At 39.5% G+C, this 25,346-nt stretch overlaps 1 protein-coding gene and 1 non-coding gene across 2 annotated transcripts; both read left to right on the forward strand.

Annotated features, from left to right (window-relative positions):
* The first annotated feature begins 288 nt into the window (after positions 1–288).
* On the forward strand, positions 289–14,313 carry LOC111893372 (transcription factor MYB101). The gene is made up of 3 exons (XM_023889438.1): positions 289–615; positions 12,865–13,834; positions 13,937–14,313. Exons 1-3 carry the CDS (start codon positions 289–291, stop codon positions 14,311–14,313), a joined length of 1,674 nt encoding a protein of 557 aa, XP_023745206.1.
* Positions 14,314–21,571: 7,258 nt separating this feature from the next.
* LOC111893389 (small nucleolar RNA R71) lies at positions 21,572–21,678 on the forward strand. Its single transcript, XR_002850868.1, has one exon. It is a non-coding gene; the product is annotated as a small nucleolar RNA R71 (small nucleolar RNA).
* The last annotated feature ends 3,668 nt before the right edge of the window (positions 21,679–25,346 follow it).

Consider the following 25,346-nt stretch of genomic DNA (forward strand, 5'->3'; position numbering starts at 1 on the left):
AATAGCCATAGTTCTTTCATCTATTCAATTGATTCTCTAACTCATCACTCTCCATAGCCTCCTTCAGCTGTTCCTATCACTATGCAACATTTTTTCCTATCTCTTCTCTTCTTCCTCTAACTCACATCTCCCTTGCAAAATTTATATCTTCATCCATCTCCATCTATTCTTGAAAAACTATTGAGGTTTCATCTTTCTCTCTCTCTCTTCACATTTTCTCTCTCATTAAACAACTATGTTTCTATATATAGATCTAAATCAAATGGTTTTTAAAAATATAGGTAAAAGATGGCTCTAGAAGAAGGTGACATCTCCGAGGGGTTCAAGAACATGTCACAAGCTGGTGATGGCGGAGGAAATGATTTGACGAAAGGACTATGGACTCCCAAGGAGGATGCACTACTGGTGAAATATGTAACGGAAAATGGCGAAAGGAGATGGAATGATGTTTCGAGAAAGTTTGGATTAATGAGATGTGGGAACAGTTGTAGGCTTCGATGGTTTAACCATTTAAGGTCGAATCTCAAGAAAGAAGATTTTACTCCTGAAGAAGAAAACACGATCTTAAAGCTTCATGCAAAATATGGCAACAGATGGTCGCATCTTGCTCGTCATGTACATTTCTCTCCCTTTTTCTCTCTTTGACAAGAACAATAGAAAGCTTCCTTATGATTTTTAGGCTAATATTTGAAATAATTTCATTATCTGCAAAAATTGAATGTCTTCATTGCAATGTCAGAGCATGCTTCTAAGCGTTATTATTTATTGATAACAAATTCTGAGGATCTCTTAAAAGTTCTAATGAAGGTTTTTATATGTAGTTATATATGATCTTGATTTTTAATTTTTTTCTTGTTATACACAAATTAATAATTAACAGCCATTTGACCGCTTAATCAAATTGTTTTATCATATTAATAGCACATGAATCTTTTTTACTATTTAAAACAATAGTATAAAATAATACATTTTTTCCTTATTAAGAATGTTATTATTTAAAGTTAAATATATATTACATATTTAAGTAATTTTGCCAACTTCAAGGTTTTGTTTTTATTCTATATATAGCAAAAAAATTTCAAAATTAGTCAAAGAATAAAAGAGAAAAGCTTCACATTTTTTATGTGACTTAGCTCATTTTTTGAAAAGTGTAGATTCTCTATTATATAAGATTATTTTAATAACATATTCAGATCCAGTAACAAAGAAACTTTTGGTTAGGAGATAATTTTTTTTCTGTATATTTTGTGTCGAACAAAAAGTTAAATTATTTGATAAATCAAAAATAAAATGATTTCTAAAAAATTACCAAATAAATATCTTAATAATTTATTTTTCTAATGATTTTGTTGTTACTCAGAAAATTGTTATAAAAATGAATTTTCTGTTTTATTTATAAAAAAATAATTTTTTTAAAGAATTTTTTGTTGTGAATCATCTTAGTTTTGATTCATTTAATCATTCATTTTGTTGTTTCGACAAAAATATATACATATAATTTTTTTTATCATCTTACCAAAAGTTCAATTCTTATTTGATACGGATTTTATATATATATATATATATATATATATATATATATATATATATATATATATATATATATATATATATGTATATATATATGAACAAGTTTCTTTTTAGAACCAAAAGATTTATGAGAACTTGAGAACTCCTAATCCGTTCATTATTTTTCAGAATCAAAACCACCCACAAACTTCTAGACCAGCGATTAAGACAAATGCACGGTCCAAAAAAAGATTTTGCGATTTTTCCCTTTTTTTGGAAATATGGATGTATGCACGATCAACAGTTGTATAGACTGCGAATGTGCACAATCAACAGTTTTATGGACTGCTGGCAAACACAATCAGTAGTTATGTAAACTACGTATGTGCACAATCAACAGTTATAACAGTTGAAACAACCCAAAAATACCACCCAAAAATTTCGATTTTTATTATAACAAAACCCACGAGACTGAGTATCACATAATAAAACCATATGCTGCGTGACTCAAAAACCATAATAGAATACTGTGAGAAAAACTGTGTCATAACTGTATCCAAACATATCAAGAAAACTAAATCAACTCCCAGGACAAAACTGAAGCTGTGGTGTGTGCGATGCCATCATCCCGAGCTCTTCCCTTTGCTTGCGGAAGTACCTGAAACCAAAACTGAAACTGTAAGCACGAAGCTTAGTGAGCTCCCCCAAACTACCACATACCAAACAATACATATAAAGCACATATTGGGCCTTGCCCACTGCATCGGACCGAAGTCCGGAACTAGCTGCATCGGACCGAAGTCCGAAACTGACTGCATCAGACCGAAGTCCGGAACTGACTGCATCGGACCGAGGTCCGGAACTGACTGCATCGGACCGAAGTCCGGAACTGGCTGATCATGGCATAGCATAACACATATCAACTAATATAAACACATATACTGCATACTGCATCGGAACAGAGTCCGGAACACATAATACAAACATGCTTGAATCACAAAGACATCAAGCACTCTAACTACTGCATCGGACTAAAGTCCGGGACTACTGCTAACTAAACGGGTCGACATTGTGGCCGTAGACCCGTTCCTACTGAAAGGAAACTCACCTCGTGAACTGGCTGCTGTGTGAATGGCTCTGGAAGCTAACTGCTGCTGCTCCGGTATCTCCCCGGCTACAAGTCCATAAACACACTTAATCAAATTCTAAACACTGCAATGGGGTAAAATGACTCTTTTACCCTTGGTCAAAGTCAACTCTCTCGGTCAAAGTCAACCCACAGTTGACCTGACCCGCCGAGTTGGGCCGCCAACTCGCCGAGTCTCTAGTCTCACTTCTCAACCCTACTCGTGGCTACTCGTCGAGTATGACATCGACTCGACGAGTACTCTCTCGATCCAAGAACTCAGACAATCTTCATCCGACTCGCCGAGTCATATGAACAACTCGACGAGTTGTTCTTGAGCTAAGAAGATTGCCTTGGACTCGCCGAGTTGTATGAACAACTCGTCGAGTCCCTCTATTACTGAGTCTGCCCTCCAACTCACTGAGTCCACTCTACTACTCAAAAGGCTTCCACTCGACCTAACTCAAAAAGGGGAAAAAAAACGGGCTCGCGACTTGACTCGCCGAGTCACATCCATGCAGCTACTCTAAACTCGATTCTGCTTGAATCCAACGTCTGAAACTTATAGATCTGGGCTTCCTTAACTCGATTAGCACGTAAAGATTCTATCTTTACGTGCCCATAAGCGACCAAGAAGATAATAAGGCTCAAAAAGCATAATAAAGGCTAGATCTAGGGTTCTTATGCAAAGCATCTTCAAAAAGGCAATAGATCCGGGCTCTACAACTCCTAGATGAACAGATCTAGGGATATCTCGACCTATTAAGGCATCCATACAACTATAAGGCTTGGAAAAAGCACCAAACTAGCCCTAGAAGAGTTCTAATGGAGGTCTAAAGCATAAAACAGAAGGAATTCGAGAAATACCTCAAGGAACTATGATTTTGCCCTTGGATCTTTGCTCCACACCTCTTCTCTGTGCTCCTTTCCTCTTCTTCTTCTTCAAGCCTTCAAAATCCACACACAAAAGCACTTAAAACAATAAGGGATGGATTAGGGTTTTCTCACAGCTCTCTGAGGGTGAAGGAGGCGAGTTTGGGGCACATAACATTGCTTAAATAGTGAGCAACCCGGGGATTTAGGGTTTCTTCCAGGCAGGCAGACTCACCGAGTCCCGAAGATGGACTCGCCGAGTCGCCGACTAACACGTGCACGAAAACTCGACCCTACTCGACGAGTCAGGCCATAGACTCGCCGAGTCCCTCAATAAAACTTTTAAATAAATGCCACAGGAACAACATACCAGAGATGGGGTGTTACAATTCTCCCCCACTTGTCTCAGACTTCGTCCTCGAAGTCTGCTACGGCTGAATCTACAAATAACTCCGGGTAGTGCTCTCTCATTTCTTCCTCAGCCTCCCACGTCCACTTAGACCCCTTCCGGTGCTGCCACTGCACCTTCACTAACTGAATTGCCTTGTTCCTCAAGGTCTTTGTCTTCCGGTCTAGAATCGCGACCGGCCTCTCAATATAATTCAGGCTATTATCAACCTGAATATCCTCTAGGGGAACAACTGCTGACTCATCCACCAAACACTTCCTCAACTGAGACACATGGAAAGTGTTGTGGATCTGGCTAAGCTGTACAGGAAGATCCAACCGATAAGCAACCTGACCCACTCGGGCCAAAACCCTGAAAGGACCAATGAACCTGGGGCCCAGCTTGCCCCTCTTCCGAAACCTGATGACACCCTTCCAGGGTGAGACCTTCAGGAGGACCATATCGCCCACCCGGAACTCCAAGTTTGAACGCCTCCCGTCGGCGTAGCTCTTCTGCCGACTCTGCGCAGTCTGCAGTCTACTACGGACCTGCTAAATCAACTCGGTCGTCTTGAGCACCACCTCTGTGCTCCCAATAACTCGCTGACCGACCTCGCCCCAACAAATCGGGGTCCTACACTTCCTCCCATAAAGCATCTCAAAGGGAGGTCGATCAATGCTCGCATGATAACTGTTGTTATACGAAAATTCCGCTAACGGATGATACGTACCCAACTGCCACCGAAGTCTAGAACACACGCCCTGAGCATGTCCTCGAGAGTCTGAATCGTCCTCTCACTCTGCCCGTCCATCTGAGGGTGGAAAGCGGTGCTGAAATGAAGACGAGTACCCATCTCGTCGTGAAACCGCTTCCAGAATCTGGATGTAAAACGGACATCTCGGTCTGACACTACTGATACCGGCACTCCATGACGTGCCACGATCTCACGCACATAGATATCGGCTAACTTTTCTGCTGATATACTCTCCTGGATCGGGATAAAATGAGCACTCTTTGTCAACCGATCCACCACTACCCATATCGAATCTACTCATCGTGCGGTCTTGGGAAGCTTGGTGACAAAATCCATGGTGATGTCCTCCTATTTCCACACGGGAATGTCTAACGGCTGCATCTTTCCGTGAGGCCTCTGGTGCTCTGCCTTGACCTTCCTGCAGGTCAGGCACCTCTCAACATACCAAGCGACATCCCGCTTCATGCAGGGCCACCAATAATCGGGTCGAAGATCTCTATACATCTTCGTCGCCCCTGGGTGGATAGAAAATCGAGACTTATGAGCCTCATCCATCAACACCTGCCGTACCCCACCCCCGTACGGTACCCACACTCTCCCATGAAGTGTCAGCAATCCCCCACTGTCATAATCAAATGAAGATACTCGGCCCACTATCCTCTCACACTTTTGCCTCTCCTCCTTGAGGCCCTCAACCTGAGCCTCCCTGATCCGTTCCAACAACGGAGTAATCACTGTCATCCTCAAACATAAATCTCTGATAGGGGCTGCCGACACTTTGCGGCTTAGGGCGTCGGCCACCACGTTGGCCTTCCCTGGATGGTAAAGGATCTCACAATCATAATCCTTCAGCACATCCAACCACCTCCTCTGCCTCATGTTCAGACTCGGCTGATCCATAAGGTACCTCAAACTCTTGTGATCCGTGTAGATAGTACAACATACCCCATAAAGATAATGCCTCCAAATCTTAAGGGCAAACACAACCGCCCCCAACTCTAAATCATGGGTAGGATAGTTAGCCTCGTGAGGCTTCAACTGCCTCGAGGCGTAAGCTATCACCTGGCCTCGCTGCATCAACACTGCTCCCATACCTGTGATTGAGGCATCACAGTAGACTACGAAGTCCTCTACTCCCTCTGGCAAGGTAAGGATCGGAGCCTCGCACAATCTCTGCCTGAGGGTCTCGAACGCTGCCTGCTGCTCGGGCCCCCAACGAAATACCACCGACTTCTTGGTCAGTCGGGTGAGCGGCACTGCTATCTTGGAGAAATCCTGAATGAATCTCCGGTAATACCCTGCCAACCCTAGGAAGCTCCGAATCTCAGATGGAGACTTCGGGACCTCCCACTGCATCACGGCCTCTATCTTGGCCGGATCCACCAAAATACCTTTCTGGTTGACGAGGTGACCAAGGAACTGCACCTCGCGCAACCAGAACTCACACTTGGAGAACTTTGCGAAAAGTTTCTCCCTCCTCAAAACTTCTAGCACCTCCCTCAGGTGCTCCTCGTGCTGCTCCTGCGTCTTGAAATATACCAAGATATCATCTATGAATACTATCACTGACCGATCCAGCATCCGCCTACACACGCGATTCATGAAATCCATGAACGCGGCTGGGGCATTGGTGAGCCCAAATGGCATCACCACAAACTCATAATGACCATACCAGGTCCTGAAAGCAGTCTTCTGCACATCCTCATCCCTAACCCGCATCTGATGATACCCGGAGCGTAGATCGATCTTGGAGAACCAAGACGCTCCCTGAAGCTGGTCAAACAAATCATCTATCCTCGGAAGTGGGTAACGGTTCTTCACCGTTACCTTATTCAACTCCCGGTAATCTATACACATACGATGCGACCCATCCTTCTTCCTCACAAACAGGATCGGCGCTCCCCAAGGCGAACTGCTCGGCCGAATGAAACCCTTGTCTAGTAGCTCTTGCAGCTGTGTAGACAACTCCTGCATCTCAGGGGGAGCTAGGCGATACGGTGCCTTGGCTATCGGAGCCGCACCAGGAATCAGGTCGATCCTAAACTCAACCTGCCTCTCAGGAGGTATCCCCGGTAAATCCTCGGGAAATACATCCGGGAAGTCTCGCACTATCGGAACATCATCAACTGTCGTCTTGCCCTTCTCCTGGGCATCCAAGACATAAGCTACATAACCAGCGCAACCCTGCTGAAAATAGCGCCTCGCCCTTGCGGCGGAACAAAAGGTCGGTCCGCGCTGTGGCCTCTCGCCCTGAATCACTAACTCTCCCCCACTGGGAGTGCGAACCCTCACTAGCTGAAGCTCACAATCAATCACCGCCCCATTGGGGCTTAGCCAATCCATGCCCACAATAACCTTATTCCCTCGCAGGGGAATAGGAAACAGGTCCACCGAAAACTGCTCGTCAAACAACTGAAGAGAACACCCTCTATGCACTCTGGCGACCCTCATGGTCCTGTCATCTGCTATCTCAACCTCTAGTCGACAATCCAGCTCCCCTGGAGCTCTGCTAAATCTCTTGCTAAGCGCAAGCGATACGAATGATCGGGTAGCCCCCGAATCGAATAATACCAAAGCAGAAATGCCGTTCACAGAGAACGACCCTATATAAAACATACAATCATAAGCAATAATCAATCAATAATAATAAAGAGATGAAGGGAAGATACATACCCCTCACCACATCAGGAGTCGCTCGCGCCTCCTCTGCTGTCATCTGAAACGCCCTACTCTTCGCCACTGACGCCTCGGCTCGGCCCTGCCGGCCATCTGTAATCCTCAAAGTAGCAGGGGCAGGTGCAGTCACCTTCCCTACTGCAGCTAAACTCGGACACTGGGACTTTTTATGTCCCCTCTGATTGCACTGAAAGCAAGTCAGATCTGATGCTGCAACGGCAGTAGCAGGGGCCGTACAATCCCTGCTCAAATGCCCAGTCCGACCGCACTTGTAGCAATCGGAACTCCCTGCCTTGAACACCCCCTCGTGCAATCTCGCACACTTGCCACATCGACCGTGGCTCTGCTGACTCCTGGATCTGTGATCAGAAACCTTGGGCTTTTTGCCCGAACTGCCTGTACCCGAAACCGCCTCCGGTTTCCTCTTCTTCTCCATCTCGAGATCAATCTCCCTCTCCCGAGCCCTAACAATCATGTCATCCAGCGTTTTACAGCTGGACCAGCTCACAAACTGACGGATATCGCTCTGCAACATCTCATGATAACGGGCCTTCTTCATTTCCTCATCGGCCGCATACTGAGGAACAAGAAGAGCCCTCTCCGTGAACTTGGCGGTGATCTCCGCCACGGTCTCTGTAGTCTGGGTGAGGTCCTAAAACTCTCTGGCTAACTGCTGCACCTCAATAACTGGTGCAAACTCCGCCCTGAACCTGGTAGAGAAATCAGCCCAGGTCATGACATCCAACGCTGCATCATCTCCAATGGTATGTCCGACCTCCTCCCACCAATCCCGTGCCCTGTCCTTCAGAAGACAGGTCGCCAATCTGACCTTGTCCCCCTCGGGACACCTGCTAGTGCGAAACGTGTTGGCCACATCCGCCAACCATCTAGTACTCGCTATGGGGTCCCGCGCCCCATGATAGTCTGGAGCTCCACATGCCCTGAACTCCCTGAATGTAAGTGTACGCGACCCCATCATGGCCGCCACCTCGGCACGGAAGGTGCCCAATCTCTCATCCATCAGCTCTAGGATACCCTCCTTGATCGAACCGAAGATCATAGGAGTCTGCTCTAAAATGATATGAGTAATCTCTGAAGAAAGAAACTCTTTGGTCTGCTCATCCATGCACTCGTCCCCCGAGCCTGATCCTGATCCCTCCCCGGCACCTCCACTGCCGGCTGCTGTCCTCGGACGCAAAACCACCATTCTGAAACACATCATAACAACATCAGAAAACTAAAATATCTCAAGGGATCATTGATACTACTACTAGCTTCCTGGTCTTGTCTCGGCCTTCCTTGATTCGAGTACGAATCCTCTGCTTTCAGTAGTACTGGCCCATACTACCTTCCACATCTATCCGTACTTTCCTCAAGAACTGCCTGGACTCCACCAAGTCACTTCTACTACTACTGATCTCTACTACTCTCATCCTAGGCTTGCCCTAGGGAAATCTCTGACTCCACTCAAACCAGTCCTCAGCTGCTGATGGCCTCCTTGCAATGCTAATTAGCCACCACCTGAATACCATCACATGCAATGAGGCTCGGATAATCCTTCGAGTAAAAGACTCGTCCCTACAACGGTTGGACTCAGACAAGAGCTGCGCAATAGGGCCAAACCCAGCACTCTGAGATTATTCAACCCTGCTCACATGTGATGTGACGTATTCACCTAATGGCTAACTCCCACCACTCAGAGTCCCATAAAGCACAAAGCAAGCAACATTCGGATAAAGGAAACATACTTAGGCAAAACTATTCTCATAACAAGAAACTGTACTAGCATACAATGCTAAGCTTGCGCTACCAGGCATAACCTAAACAGGCTATCCTACTGCTGTCTACTCAATACTAGCATGCAATTCTCATAAAGCTGTAACACATATAGCAGGCACATAAGGCATCCTCCTAGATCCTTAGTCCTATACTAGCATGCTGTTCTACTGAAACTGGAACAATTAATCATAATAATAAAACTTGTATTGGTAATTTGGGAGTACTTACTTGAGCTCGGCTGATCGCATGCACCACACCCTTATCTTGTTTGAAAATTCTTTTCTCTCTAAGTGCTTTTCAAAATTTCATTCGAAAACATTTTTCTTTTTGAAAATATTTTTATCTTTCCCTTAGTTTGAGTTCAGATGCACCCGGAGGTGTATCCGAATCCCTCAAACCAAGGCTCTGATACCAACTTGAAACAACCCAAAAATACCACCCAAAAATTTCGATTTTTATTATAACAAAACCCACGAGACTGAGTATCACATAATAAAACCATATGCTGCGTGACTCAAAAACCATAATAGAATACTGTGAGAAAAACTATGTCATAACTGTGTCCAAACATATCAAGAAAACTAAATCAACTCCTAGGACAAAACTGAAGTTGTGGTGTGTGCGATGCCATCATCCCGAGCTCTTCCCTTTGCTTGCGGAAGTACCTGAAACCAAAATTGAAACTGTAAGCACGAAGCTTAGTGAGCTCCCCCAAACTACCACATACCAAACAATACATATAAAGCACATACTGGGCCTTGCCCACTGCATCGGACCGAAGTCCGGAACTAACTGCATCGGACCGAGGTCCGGAACTGACTGCATCAGACCGAAGTCCGGAACTGACTGGGACCTTGTCCCCTGCATCGGACCGAAGTCCGGAACTGGCTGATAATGGCATAGCATAACACATATCAACTATTATAAACACATATACTGCATACTGCATCGGACCACATAATACAAACATGCTTGAATCACAAAGACATCAAGCACTCTAACTACTGCATCGGACAAAAGTCCGGGACTACTGCTAACTAAACGGGCCGGCATTGTGGCCGTAGACCCGTTCCTACTGAAAGGAAACTCACCTCGTGAACTGGCTGCTGTGTGAATGGCTCTGGAAGCTAACTGCTGCTGCTCCGGTATCTCCCCGGCTACAAGTCGATAAACACACTCAATCAAATGCTAAACACTGCACTGGGGTAAAATGACTCTTTTACCCTTGGTCAAAGTCAACTCTCTCGGTCAAAGTCAACCCACAGTTGACCTGACCCGCCGAGTTGGGCCGCCAACTCGCCGAGTCTCTAGTCTCACTTCTCAACCCTACTCGTGGCTACTCGTCGAGTATGGCATCGACTCGACGAGTACTCTCTCGATCCAAGAACTCAGACAATCTTCATCCGACTCGCCGAGTCATATGAACAACTCGACATGTTGTTCTTCAGCTAAGAAGATTGCCTTAGACTCGCCGAGTTGTATGAACAACTCGTCGAGTCCCTCCATTACTGAGTTTTCCCTCCAACTCACTGAGTCCACTCTACTACTCACAGGCTTCCACTCGACCTCACTCAAAAAGGGGAAAAAAACGGGACTCGCGACTTGACTCGCCGAGTCGTTCTTCCGACTCGCTAAGTCAGATCCATGCAGCTACTCTAAACTCGATTCTGCTTGAATCCAGCATCTGAAACTTATAGATCTGGGCTTCCTTAACTCGATTAGCACGTAAAGATTCTATCTTTACGTGCCCATAAGCGACCAAGAAGATAATAAGGCTCAAAAAGCATAATAAAAGCTAGATCTAGGGTTCTTATGCAAAGCATCTTCAAAAAGGAAATAGATCCGGGCTCTACAACTCCTAAATGAACAGATCTAGGGATATCTCGACCTATTAAGGCATCCATACAACTATAAGGCTTGGAAAAAGCACCAAACTAGCCCTAGAAGAGTTCTAATGGAGGTCTAAAGCATAAAACAGAAGGAATTCGAGAAATACCTCAAGGAACTCTGATTTTGCCCTTGGATCTTTGCTCCACACCTCTTCTCTTTGCTCATTTCATCATCTTCTTCTTCAAGCCTTCAAAATCCACACACAAAAGCACTTAAAACAATAAGGGATGGATTAGGGTTTTCTCACAGCTCTCTGAGGGTGAAGGAGGCGAGTTTGGGGCACATAGCATTGCTTAAATAGTGAGCAACCTGGGGATTTAGGGTTTCTTCCAGGCAGGCAGACTCGCCGAGTCCCGAATATGGACTCGCCGAGTCGCCGACTAACACGTGCACGAAAACTTGACCCTACTCGACGAGTCAGGCTATAGACTCGCCGAGTCCCTCAATAAAACTTTTATATAAATGCCACAGGAATAACATACCAGAGATGGGGCGTTACAACAGTTGATTATGCACATACGCAGCCAATAGCACTGTTGACTGTGTATACATGCATATTTCCAAATCAAATCAAAAAAATTGTCGGTTGTTTTTGAGCGTAGATATAGTTTAGACACATTGTATGGAGAAGATTGATGTTTCAATTTTTAAAAATAATTAGCATATTAGAAATTCTCAAGTTCTCATACATATTTTGGTTGGCACAATAACTTGAGTATATATATATATATATATATATATATATATATATATATATATATATATATATATATATATATATATATATATATATATATATATATATATATATATATATATATATATAAACAAATTACATATTTGGATTCTATCAACTTTGAAAATATATATGACATTTAGGTGCTCTTTTTTTTGGTAAAATTTATGCACTCTGTGGATCACATAAATTTACAGTAAAAAAGATGGACCAATCGTCTAGATCAACTTTTTATGTACTATAGTATAAAAAGTGAAAATAAAATCTACATCAACTTTTATATATTATTGTATAAAAAGTCAAAATAAAATGGTACAGATTAACATATATATTTGATAAAACCAACAATTTTGGTATTAAAGTTATACCTAAACATTATAATTAGAAATTAAAGAATTTGACATATAAATGGATGGAATTAAACCTTGATTTTTTAATTAATCAATTAGAAACATGCTATAAATATTTTCTCAAGAAATTGACAATACTGTATAGAATAATGTTTTATAAAATTTGGCACACGCAATATAAGAATATATTATGATTTTTTTTTCATATTTATATAAAAAATTTCAACGACCATTATGATAATAAATCTTTATTTATAAATTTGTTAAAGTGTTATGTTTGTGTCGTCAAATTTTTTTTTTTATAATATTATATATTTTTTAAAATTTTTATCATTAATAAAGTTGGAATAAATATAAATTTAAGAAAGAAACTTAACAAAATAAAGAAATATGGGATTTTCTAGGCTACAAGATGTTTCAAGATGTTAGAAAACTTTAGTCTACATGTGCGCCATAAAAAAGATGTTGATTTATTTTTAGGTTTCCAATTTTCAAAAAACAAACAGTATGATAATTCTAATATCTGTGTTTGGTCTGCACGGCAGGACAAAAAAATCAGAAACAAAAAACAAAAAAGACATTAATCTTCTATCTTTTTACAAATGATATTTTACATATTTGATTAAAAAACAAATATGTGCGTGTATAATCGGTCTTTTAAACTTTTATGGAGTACACAATCTTGATTTCATGTTTCGATATGTGAATATTTTTTTTCTTCATCGCCGTTAATTTCAGGTTTCTACCTCTCACTATACTAAGTTTTGTTAATTTATGGTTCAGCTTCCGGGGCGTACTGACAACGAGATAAAAAACTACTGGAACATTAGATTGAAAAGACATGTTCGTGCTGGATTACCTATTTACCCTCCTGAAATTCTACGAGAGATCCAGCATCGACGCTTTAACACTCAAAAACTAGAACTACCTCCACAAAACCAAATACAGTTTTCTTCATTGTCATCGTTGTCATTGCCACAAAACCCTGATTTCAGGTCATTCCCTTCTTCATCATCTTCCTCGTTTGAAGAAAACCCTAATTTCAATTGCATACCCTCTTCACATCAAACAAATACAGCCTCTATTTCAACAATTCAGGAAAACCCTGATTCCAGTTCCATCAACTCCATGTCTTTGATCGAATTAGCAATGAGTTACCCCCTTCTAATTGCTACTTTATACCCCCCTATAAACATGTACCAGTTGAACCTTCATAGTCATAACAATGGCGGAGTCGTGTTCTCACCACCACCCTCTCAACATTTAAAACGTTCGAACTCACCTTATACACCTGTCTTTGCTGGAAGCCAGCTTGCACCATCGGACATAGATACAGTACAAATGGATGATCCTTTCATGTCTGAAAACTTTGAAATAATAGAGATCCCTTCAATCCAATCATGCTTTGAAGCAATCACGCCAACTTTTTCTTCGACCAACGGGAGTGATCACTTCATTGTGACGTCAAATGGTGAAGACAATTACAACATGGATCCAGACTTATGCTCAGGGAGAAACAGTGGATTGCTACAAGATGTTTTGAGACAACCTGCAGCTTTATTGAGCTCCCAGTTACCCTGTAAACAATCTGAAAATGATAAACCAGCTGAAGGAAGATTAATCATGCATGATGATTCCGTTGCGGAAATGAACCACCCGAACATCACCGATGCGAATTTAGAATCCGGGTTTGGATCAAGTGCTGATGACATGAACCTTGTGGATGACATAAGCTCTTTGTTTTCGTCAAATGGTAAGTTTACGAGTTCCAGTATGTACTACTTTTGATGAATCATTAATGGCATGTCATGTATTTGTGATCACATGATTTCTTATGTTGGTAATTTTGTTTAAGATATTGGAGTCCTATCAGAAGTTGATGTGTTTGAAATCTTAAACGAGATGAACGATATGGTAGACTTCCCTCTAAGTGGACCTCCTCAAGCACTGAATTTGAGAAGTAATGGCGCATCTACTGAACCAGCCAATGTTTCCGATGGCAACATGGATCCAGCGACGGAAATACAAGGGGAACTTGTGTGTTGTCCGGTTCCTACCACCCAAACTGAGATCGGAGATGGTTGGGCGACAGATGTGTTCTCTTTTATTGAAAACAACCCAGCCGATACAGACCAAGAGTATGCTCAAGAACTTATGGGTTCTCAGATGGCAATCACCCTAATTGAGCAAGAACGTGACTGGGCTCTAGGCTATATGCCTAGCTTTTCCTAAAAATATAGTAGACAAACATCAGGCTTGATAAATATGGCATATTTATTAGGGTTTTAGTGGTCTATGTTTTGCTTATATCGCTTAATTGTAATTAAGTGATCATTTGAGGATTCTAGATTGCTCTCCTATCTGATTTCCTAAGACATTTACATTAGTAGGACTATGATTTGTGATATGGTGAGTTTGTGTCATGTTGTTACAAACAAATTTCAAACAAAAACAATAACTGGAATCGTTATCTTATTTATGAAGAACCAATTAATCGAAAAATACAAATAAAACTCAAAACTCCTTACAAAATTACTCAAACAACTTCACTTAATGTACCTATTAATTGAATATATCTTTTTTAACAGAAAAAGATAAATATATAAAAATGCTAGCAAGACACTATGAGTTACAAAACATTGAAGACTTTTAGGATCAACGCACCTTTTTATCCAATCGATACCAGAACCACTTTTAGTTCTCGTTTTTAACCAATGGAATGTCCACCCTTTTGATGTCACTAGCCAAGTCTTTAGAACTTATACTCTTGTTATTGAATGCACTCTAATTGCGATAATGTCACACGATCGAAGCTAGAGCAAAGAGCACAACCTCGACACCCCCTTTGAACTTTGTGATTAGCTCTCGAACCCGCAACAACCATTAGATCAATAGATCCCACCATGACTGGGATATCCCTCCACCAAAGAGAAAGATGAGCTTTAATCTCTTTTACAAAAGTACAATAAAAAAAAAGATGCAACTCAGTTTCATTGCAATTGTGATAGAGTGGGCAAAGAGAAGCAGTCAAATTGACACCAATTCTAGCAAGATTATAATTACCGAGTCGTGATATCCAAACAAGAAAGTTAGCTTTACCCGATACCATTCGATTCCAATTCGTTTCAACGGGATTACAATCCAAAATGGCTCCATCAATATTTTTTTCTCATGGATGACACTATGTAACAACCATAACCATAACCATAACCATTCCTTGCCAAAATCCATTTGGTGTTTTGTTGGCTGAAAATTTTATTAAAGTCTACATTAAAATGACTAGTCGAGAGATGTCTACATTAAAATGACTAATAGAGATGTGCAAATGACAAATGACACTATAAGTACTCCCATGAGACATGACAAGTGCTCTTTTGAGGCCATCGTCCATGTCGTGTAATTGAATCACTATTTTCCATATTGAACCATTTTCATTCCCAAACGTCCACCACCATTTCCCTGACATAACAAGGTTAAACACTCGCAAGTTTTCAAGGTCCAAACCCTTTTTTCCCTGCAATTAAGAGTTTTTGTAACTTCCTAAATTTCAAACCAAAATTTTCATTTTATAAATCAGATTATACATTAAAAACTCAACTCTGAAAACCCATTGTAATATTCATTTGTTTAAAAAACATAAGGTTTAAACATAGTTAAATTAAAAAAAAAACCAATGGAACTCGAATAATATAATACCTTTGATGCGAATGTACACTCCCGTTGTGACCTTCACTCAAACAACCTGAAAAATATTATACTTAACAACATAAGCATAAAATTTAGTGAGTTCCTCGATATACCATATATTTTGCCACACATACTACGCATAAAAACTAGGTTTTCGTCTTCAAAGTCAATCCACCATCAATCATTGAAAATAATATCTCAATATACATATCAATCATAGGCAACCTACCACCATATCGCTACGGACTCTTAGCCATCATATAACTCTCAACTCTCATTCGTCATGCAATCACTGAAACTTAGTCGTCCCACAATCATACCAAGGCTATTACTAATATTGTCGGTCATCTTATTAATGCATAATCATACATAGTTAATAAATAAGATAGGCAGTCGAACATATGATCCTATCTGAAAGCAATATATCAAAAAAGAACCATGCTATAAGGTTAGACCTGAATTCTTTGGATATCCAATTTAAACTATGTACAATCCTTACGACATTACTCAACAATAAACCAATACTATCAATACCCATCCGAACATGACATATAACAATATCATACAATCAACTAATTTACTAACATATTCATACCCTAACAATATCTATATCCTATCATACAAAGGATATACAATGTCACACATAGTATAGTGAGAAAAATCACATGGAGCTAGTTGATTTATCACAAGCCTCAAATGCAAGTCCATCGACGAATCAGATAACACAGATCTCCAAATAACAATCAAGGACTAGTGCTGAGTCCAAAATTCATGTTCTTCAAAGTTTAACCAAAAGTCAAACTTGTTAAATGTCAAATGTCAATGGGTCAAGTTAAAGTCAATGTACCGCAACCAGTCCTTAGTCACGTTGCGATCACTAGGCAAAAAAATAGTTGTGGTTTTGGTTCAAGGCTCACATTGAGACATCCCAATGACCACGTCTCGCTTTTTAGAGAATCAACTAACTTTTCCTAAGGTCCAGAGCACAAAATCTAATCCTTCTAGTGATTTGCATGGATAAGGTTTCCAATTCCAAATGATCAACTTATCAAGATCTCCAACCCCAACTCTTTAAGGGACCAAAATGACCATATCTCTCGTTTGGAGAAAAAACATGATGTATAAAATCCCAACTTTCTAGCAATACCAAGGTCCAAGAACACCATAAAAGGGACCAAAAGATGTTAACTTTGACTCACAAACTAGTTCTAAAGAGAAAATCATCAACTCATTTGTTGTAGGTTGACATTGACATTTTGATATAATTGTTGGAAAAAGAAAATGATATATTTATTTGATAGAAAAATAAATCATTGCTTGATTTTTAACCGATGAACCGTATTATGCTTACAAATAGTTTATGGATCGTAGCATGAATGAGTGTTATAGGAGTCCTTGGTCTTATAAAACTAAGAGTTTTTATCTAGTGCTCTTTAAGATAGCCTATTTCATTGGACGTCCCAAGTCCCAACTATGTTTTTGGAAACCTTTTGAGAACAAAGTATTTGTTTCTATAAGGGCAGTCTTTCCAAAAGAGAGATGATATCCAAAAACACTAGTAGGAGCCACATTGATACTAATAAGACTCAAGAATCAATTAACGAAGATCCTAAAGAAAACACCAGCACTTAATTAGAGGTTAAAACCTAATATGAAAAATGACATACCTCTACCTCTTCCACATAGATCTAATAGAAGACGTCATGGACCTTGTTGACTCTATTTCACAAGGGAGATGAGTCACTGATAGATTTCGATCAGAGTCTATCGACTATCGGAAGCTATGGAAGGCCCAATAAGTCAATATTAGATGAAGCTATGAGGAATGAGATTTAATACGTGTATGTTTGAAATTTGAATTGACCCAACACTTAGTGTTTGTAGATCTTAAAAAGATGATAAGCATGGATAGGAAGACACATATATATTCAAACCAAGATGGGTTGTGAAAGATATGTAGGCTTGAGATGTCCATTAATGTATTATAATGAGCATCTTATGTTTGGATCATTTGCTTCAATGAGAAATTCAAAAGTTGAGTTACGAAAAACAAAAGATGGTCCATATAAATGTCAAAGCTAGTGGGAGCGATGTTGCCACTTGTATTGAAATGGGATATGATGCCCTAACTTTGCTAAGTGTAAAAGTTTTACACAGCTTAGGAATTATCTCGCTATGAAACACATAGGAGGAACAAAGAATTATACTTAGAGTTTATGGAGATAGATCTAAGTGAATCAATGATTTAATCTAGATACTTGAAACCTTAGGGAAACTTGAAATACATAATTCTTATAGACTTTGTGATAGTAAATCTACTGACTCGTATGCCTTATGCATGACAAGTTGTATAATATCATTTTTGGATTTAATAAAAGAATCAAGAATATTCTTTGGAATCCTAAAAGGAACAAAGAGATAATCTTGCTTTTGTGGAAGAAATCAATGAAAGAGATACATTGATGGCGAGTTCATAACTAATAGAGACATTTTCGTTTAGCATTCGAAGTTCATGCTCTTAATAAATAATATTGTATTAGCTTAGAAGAGTACCAAGTAATACAAAAAAGTGGATTTGATAATAATCTTAGAGTATATTGCAGTTAGTAAAATTGATAAGATAAACTGTGACTAAAAGAAATTCGTTAGTAACCCTAATGTTGTATTCAATCATTAATGGTTCTCTTGAAGTTTCTGGTGACTAAAAGGTGACTTTACCTCAAGTATAGATCCCAATTCACATAAGATCACATGGTAAATACTTAGTAAGTACCTTCATAATTGTGAAGAAATCATAGTCAACTAAATAGAATATTGTTGATTCATTCCTTTAAACTAAAGCTTTAACCAAGGTTGATAGTCTCATTAAGATATAATGACAGTAGATTTACATGTGTATTAGCATGAGTACTTTATTTTAGTTTGTTTTAATTTAGGAACTGATGCATTTGTGGTCTTTATTTGATATGGCGAATATTAAGTGGAGAACTTAATATTTAATGGAGATTAATCATCTCATTTAGAATATTATTGTGTTCCACTTTTGCATGTTTAGAACAACTTACAGAATATTAATTTATTCAAACTTCCATAATCGGTACAACTCCTAAAAGTAAGTTATGATTTAAGATTGTCATCGAGCATTGGTAGATTGTTCATGGGGATGAACATAGCAAAGTTTGCGATCAATACTCATGAGTAATTTAAATGGGGATTTTAAGGTATTGGAGTAAACCACACTCAGAGATTACTTCATGGATTCTGTCACAAGTAATTCTAAGATGGTAATATCATATATTCTTCAAATAGAAATGCATGCAATTTTCTCCTACAATCTGTTGTGTCTTGGTTTCTCACCAACATTGTCCATAAATGGAAATCAATCAGGGTCTGGCTAGATATGCCACGAGGAATAGGTGGAATTTATGTAATCAAAATTTATTTATTCACTTCTTCTTTAAGTAGTTAGATTCAATATATTTGGGCCCCTCGATGATTTGGTGTTGACATTAAAATGCATGGATATAGTCAGACCGAATTGATAGATCAATTATGCAATTTGTTTTGGTTGACATAAGTCAATTTTTTTAGAAAACAAAATCTTGAACATTTGAGATTTACTATATCCATGTCTCACGTTCATATATATAACTTGAATAACAAAGGAATATTTGATCACTTATTTAAGGGATATATCATGACTCTATGTTGTGAGTATGGCAGGTACATTTTGGTGTATACTCGTTACTATTGAATATTTAGACCATATAGTCTTGGTAACTTGTGCAAGTAGGAGTGATGGATAATGATGCCCATTGTTACAACACAGTTACAACCTTTGGTAATATTACTATTAATAGTACGATTCTTTTGGATTTCACACAAGGAAAAAAAGCAATAAATGACATAAGAAAATTATAGGGACTTAATTTGTTAATTAATTAATAGTCTTTAATTGATTAAATGAAATCTAGAAGTTCTGGAGGATAAAAGAAGATAATTTAAGCAGTTAAATAATTACTAGTTATATGCATAATTATAAGGTAAATATATAATTTTGTTTTAGGGTTTTATATCCTTCCCTATAAATAGAGGGCTCTATGTACGAATTTAGGATGAGTTTTCTTAAAAACCTATGAAAAATACGGCTGCCTCTTTTTTATTCCCGTAATCACCCATATTCCAGTTCCCACGTCGTGTTAGATTCATGGCCACGACGCGGTGATTGTATTTCCAATAACTACAAATTTTGGAGCCTTCGTTCATGGTGTTCATTGCATGGGTTGTAGGATGTTACTGATCTGAGTGCCTTGAATGCAACTACAAAAGAGGAGTTCTATGTTGTACTTTTAACGCTCATCAAACTATGAAAAATCTATGAGGGTTTCTACAAAATCTAAAATGCATGAATTCACACATATTATAGTTGCAATAAGATATGTTGTTCATAGATCCATTTTTTGGGCCTATTGAGGATCAAAAATTGTTGCTTCTGCTATCCCTAATTGTTGTCTAAGGATCCCCCAAACCCATCAACTAGCTCCCGAGCCGGCTATAGCATTCATTTTAGTGGAATTTCCAAATTCACAAGGAATATTTAAACTCTTTGGATCCCTCTTTTTGGTTAGGATATCTTGCATGATTGCAACTGAACATTGCTCATTGGGAACCATCATAGAAGCTTTCTCCAATTATTTATGATTTCTTATTAAATCTTTGAGGAATTTAGCATATTTAGGCATTTGAGATATAGCCTCAATGAAAGGCATGTTTATGGAAAGAGACTTTACTTGCCTCAAAAACTTCTTACGCTCATGCTCTAATTGGTCCATCTTTGATCGATTTGGATACAGAAATGGCGACTTTTTTTGGCGAGACTAAACTTTCATCAGAAATTTTCTCCAATTGCCATGACGTGGCATCGTGCCTACCATGTCGTGGTTCCTGGCTAGTATCATTTTTTATTTGCTTCCATTCCTTCAGACTGTAGATCATGATGCTTCTTGTTGGATTCTAGGAGAACCAAGGGTTCAGTATGATTTACTCCTTCAGTATATATAGCCAAGACATGAGGTTTTTGTGTTGACGCGGTATTGCTCGGTAACGTGCCCGATAGTCACTTGTAAAGAAGTCTTGAGAGTTGTCGGACTTGATTTTCTATGTATAAAATGGAGGCTTTCTAGTTTATAATAGTGTTTTCTTTTTATTTAATGTAGGCCTCCTTGTGATTGTGTTTCTTCTCCGAAGACTCAGTAAAATGAGCTAGCATTAATTCCAAATCGGGTTTCTTTTCGGAGTGTGATTGGTCTTTTTGATAGAACACACACCTTTTTTGCCTATTCATCTCTTTTTTTTTTCTTTTTTGTACTCGTCATATGTCTTCCACTCTCTCTTCTATTTTCTCCAATCTTCATCAGATCGGTCTCCACTTGAGTAACATACTTAAGCCTTCTTATGCTTTGATCCACTAGAGCAATATTTTTTAAGATGTGGCCCACTACAAATATCGCACCCAACTTGGATTGCATGTATCATTTGATGGATATTCTTTATGCTTTGATCCATTGTGTCGAGTTTCTCATTGATTGCCGTTATTCCTTCCAATGCTTCATCTCCATTCGACCTTCCATGCGTGACATCATCTCTAGGATTGTGGTACTCTAGAGAATGCTTTGAAAATTCTTCAATCAACTCCTTGTTAGTGGCGGGATTCTTCTTGGTTAAAGGTCCTTGGTAATCGAGAAGTTTCCTCGTGCATACATTGATTCCACTGTAGAAAGTTGAGATCTCTTGTTGCACATTTAGATCGTATTGAGGGCATTTTCGTAACATCCCTTTGTATCGCTCCCATGCTTCATACATTGACTCCTCATCTTCATGTTGGAAGTTTAGAATGTTCTTTTTGAGCTTGTCAATCTTCGATGTTGGGTTGAAATGTTGAATGAATTGTTCCTGGTGGTAGTGATTACAACTAATCTTTAGTCGCAACCTTAAGTGTGTCTGGGAGGATTCAGAGCATCACCAAATCTCTCGTAACGTCCGGGAAGTTAAAGTAATCGGCAATCTCGGATACTTCATCTATACTCTTGTAAGATTCTTCATGGCCTTTCCTGAAAAATGGTATATCCTTAAGCATGTTAAGGATATGTCCCTTAAACTCGAAATTTGTTGCAGCCGAGAATTCCGGTCGTACTAGGCCATGTTTGTTTTCTTTTTGCGTCCTACAATGTACTCCTCCATGATCGTATATGTATTGTCTTCCATGTCTCCTTCTGATTCACTTTCCTTTTCTAGTTCAGTTTACATTTCGGTTTGGATCGTACCTGCTTTCTTTATTGTCTGTTTTTTTGAAAACTAGATAACGTTGAAAGTAAAGCGTTTGTTCATTTCTGGTTCGCTAGCTTCTCTTTCGGTTTCAGTTTCTGTGTTTGGTTCGAGTTTGTCCAAATTGAATTCCTCTCCCATGTTGTCCTTCTTTCTTTTATGAAACTTGGATTTTGTATCGTTAAAACTAGCAACTACCTTCGATGAGGATCCCCTGGTCATGAAAAACTGAAACAAAACAAGAAAACACATGTAAAACGAGAAAAAACATAATAAAGATAAAACTGAAAAACTTTGTTCCCACGTCGTGGTAAATGGATCATCACATCGCGGTCCCTTTAAAAACAGAAAAACACAAAAAATAACTTTTTGCGCATTTTACCCCACAAAAAGGATCATTCAACTAATGACAATTAATTTCTAATAAAATTAAACATTTCCCTAGCAACAACGCCAAAAACCTGATGCGTTTAATATGCACTAAACGTTTTTAAATAGTATAATTCTTGTCAAAACTAAAGCAGCTAAAATTGTAACATTCATTGTTCAGGTGAATTTACATTTTTAATCCAAAGTGGATTTTTCTTGCAAATTGGTCCCATGGCTCTCTTATATGGGACACTTGTTTTTACGCGTATGTTGGGCGTACTCATGCGTATGCCGGGCGTACGTGGTTAATGTCCAAACCATAAATTTTAGGGTTTGAGCCATATATAAACATCATTATGTCCTCAAGACTTTTTCCCTAGTCAGCTTCCATCTCCCAAATTGTCCCTTACAAACCCTAATCCATTGTGTGAGCATCTTTGAGCTTTAGAGTGAATTTTTAGTGTTCTTGAAAAAGGAATAGGGAAGTGGAGTCATCTTGGGAGATCAAGGCATCTTGGATACATAAGTATTTCACCCTCAAGCATCCTTTAAAGGTATAAAGTTTGAAATTTGATGAGTTATTTTCTTAGATCTTGCTAGCCTAGACTTTGTGTACATTTTTGGTCCCATAAGCTTGGTGTCCATGAGTATGGCTTACTCTAACCAGATGAGTTGTCCTTTCAAACGTTTTTAGGCGGTAGGTGTAACATCCCAAAATCAAGATAAAATTTTTCATTTTCAAATCAAGAGAACCCATTGTTTTCAAACAAAACCCATAACAAGAACAAAGTATAAAATACAAATATCCCATGATCAGTATTACATAAATCTCCAAAAACATGTCATCAAGGATGTGTACGATCAGACCTTTGATTTCCCATGATCATCTGAAGTACCACCACACAAACATACAACATCATGCGTACTAGGTCCACACCCATCAGGCTGGATTACCCTTGAGCCCAAAGCATGAGTCTGGCTTGCCTTACTGGCCCACAATCCATGTCTGGCTTACTCCCGAGCCCACAACTTAAGTTTGGCTTGCCTTATCGACCCTCAACTTATGTCTAGCTTACTCCCCATCCCACAGTATCAATATAGCTTGCCTTACCGACCCACAACTTATGACTGGTTTGCTCCCAGGTTTGTTGGTTTCCGCATAGAGCATTATTGGCTCAACCCAACCGCACTATGTTGATATATGCAACAAATAAATGTATAATCAGTCAGTAGGCAAATCATATAGATCTAACAGATCAATATATCATATCAACTTCCTATATACCAGGATTCAAATCATTACAACATAACAACATCCTATATACTAGGATACAGATCTAACTGATCACTGCAACATAACAATATCCTATATACCAGGATACATATCTAACATATTACTATATTATAGCAACATCCTATATACCATGACACATAACATAGTGGGCTTGCATTGGTCCCTTCAACCCACAAGCATAGTGACGAAAACTCACCTCTCAATCTGAAAAGGTAGCTGGACAGGACACTACTACTAATGTCATCTTTACCGGTCACATATTCATTAAAAAATGACCAAACTCAGCTACAATTGAAAATACCCAAAATAACCCTAGGTCCAACTTGGTCAAAATCTATTCAAAGTCAAAAGTCACAAAGTTAGCCAAATTGAGTGAGTTGAGTACACCCACGTACTCAGCTTGTAAGGTTAGCGTATTCAAGATCCAAGATTGGGGTCCCATCGCGTACGCGTGGTGTACGCCCATGTACGACTAACTTATGTTGGATGGATATGTTCCTTCCTTTTAAGGGCTTATTCCACTAAGTCACTTCGTCCAGAAGCATATCTAGTCCCAAAATAACATCTTAAGTCATAAAGTTTCCAACTTAATGTCTTGGCATGGCTAGGAAGTGCTTAATACTAAAAGACCTAACTTATTAACTCATTCAGACATCATCGCCCATGCATGGAAGGAAATTAATGACCAATATCACATTTTTATGGTTCCTAATAGCTCCATTATGGATAAAGTTTACAACTTTATCCATTATGATGGTCCGAAGACCAAGATCTAGTCTTTAAGTCTCAAAGGGACCAAATGTAACAGCTCAATTTTTCAAATAAATTTTTCGTTAAAAACAAAACATCATTATTCGACAAAAGGGTTTATTCCAAGTTTGTTTCAAAATATAAATAATAAATCTCCAGGATCTTCAACAGTGGCAGTGTGTACGTGTCACGCCGGCGCCTTTCCACGGTCATCACTAGTACCTGAAAAACATAAACACAACTAGTAAGCATAAATGCTTAGTGAGTTCCCCAGTATACGACTTACCCACATACGCCTTCCGGCCCGGACCTTTCGGTCCACATAACATTGCCTTCCGGCCCGGACCTTTCGGTCCACATAACATTGCCTTCCGGCCCGGACCTTTCGATCCACATAACATTGCCTTCCGGCCCGGACCTTTCGGTCCACATAACATTTTGCCTTCCGGCCCATGATGGTATAAAACATGACACATGTAGCATAATACTCATAACACATAAATCATACATCATACAGTTCTTTCTATCACATAAAGTCTCGCCTTCCGGCCCGTATAAGCATACATCACATATAAGCACACATCACATATAAAGCATCTACCTCTCTAGACATAGCATGAATATAACACACACGACCTTTCGGTCTAACAGTCAAACCCTTCCGGGTGAAGTATAGTGAGAAGACTCACCTCGTAGTACGCAGGCTATAACCTCTTCGAGCTACTCGCACACAATCCGCTAGTCCGCAGGTTCCCTATAATACCACAGCCTTAGTTAATGATCTTATCAAACAAGACAACTGACCCCTCTAAGATATATACAGGTCAACGGTCAATCTTGA

This window comes from Lactuca sativa, chromosome 5, assembly GCF_002870075.4.
Source record: "Lactuca sativa cultivar Salinas chromosome 5, Lsat_Salinas_v11, whole genome shotgun sequence".
Lineage (NCBI taxonomy): Eukaryota > Viridiplantae > Streptophyta > Magnoliopsida > Asterales > Asteraceae > Lactuca > Lactuca sativa.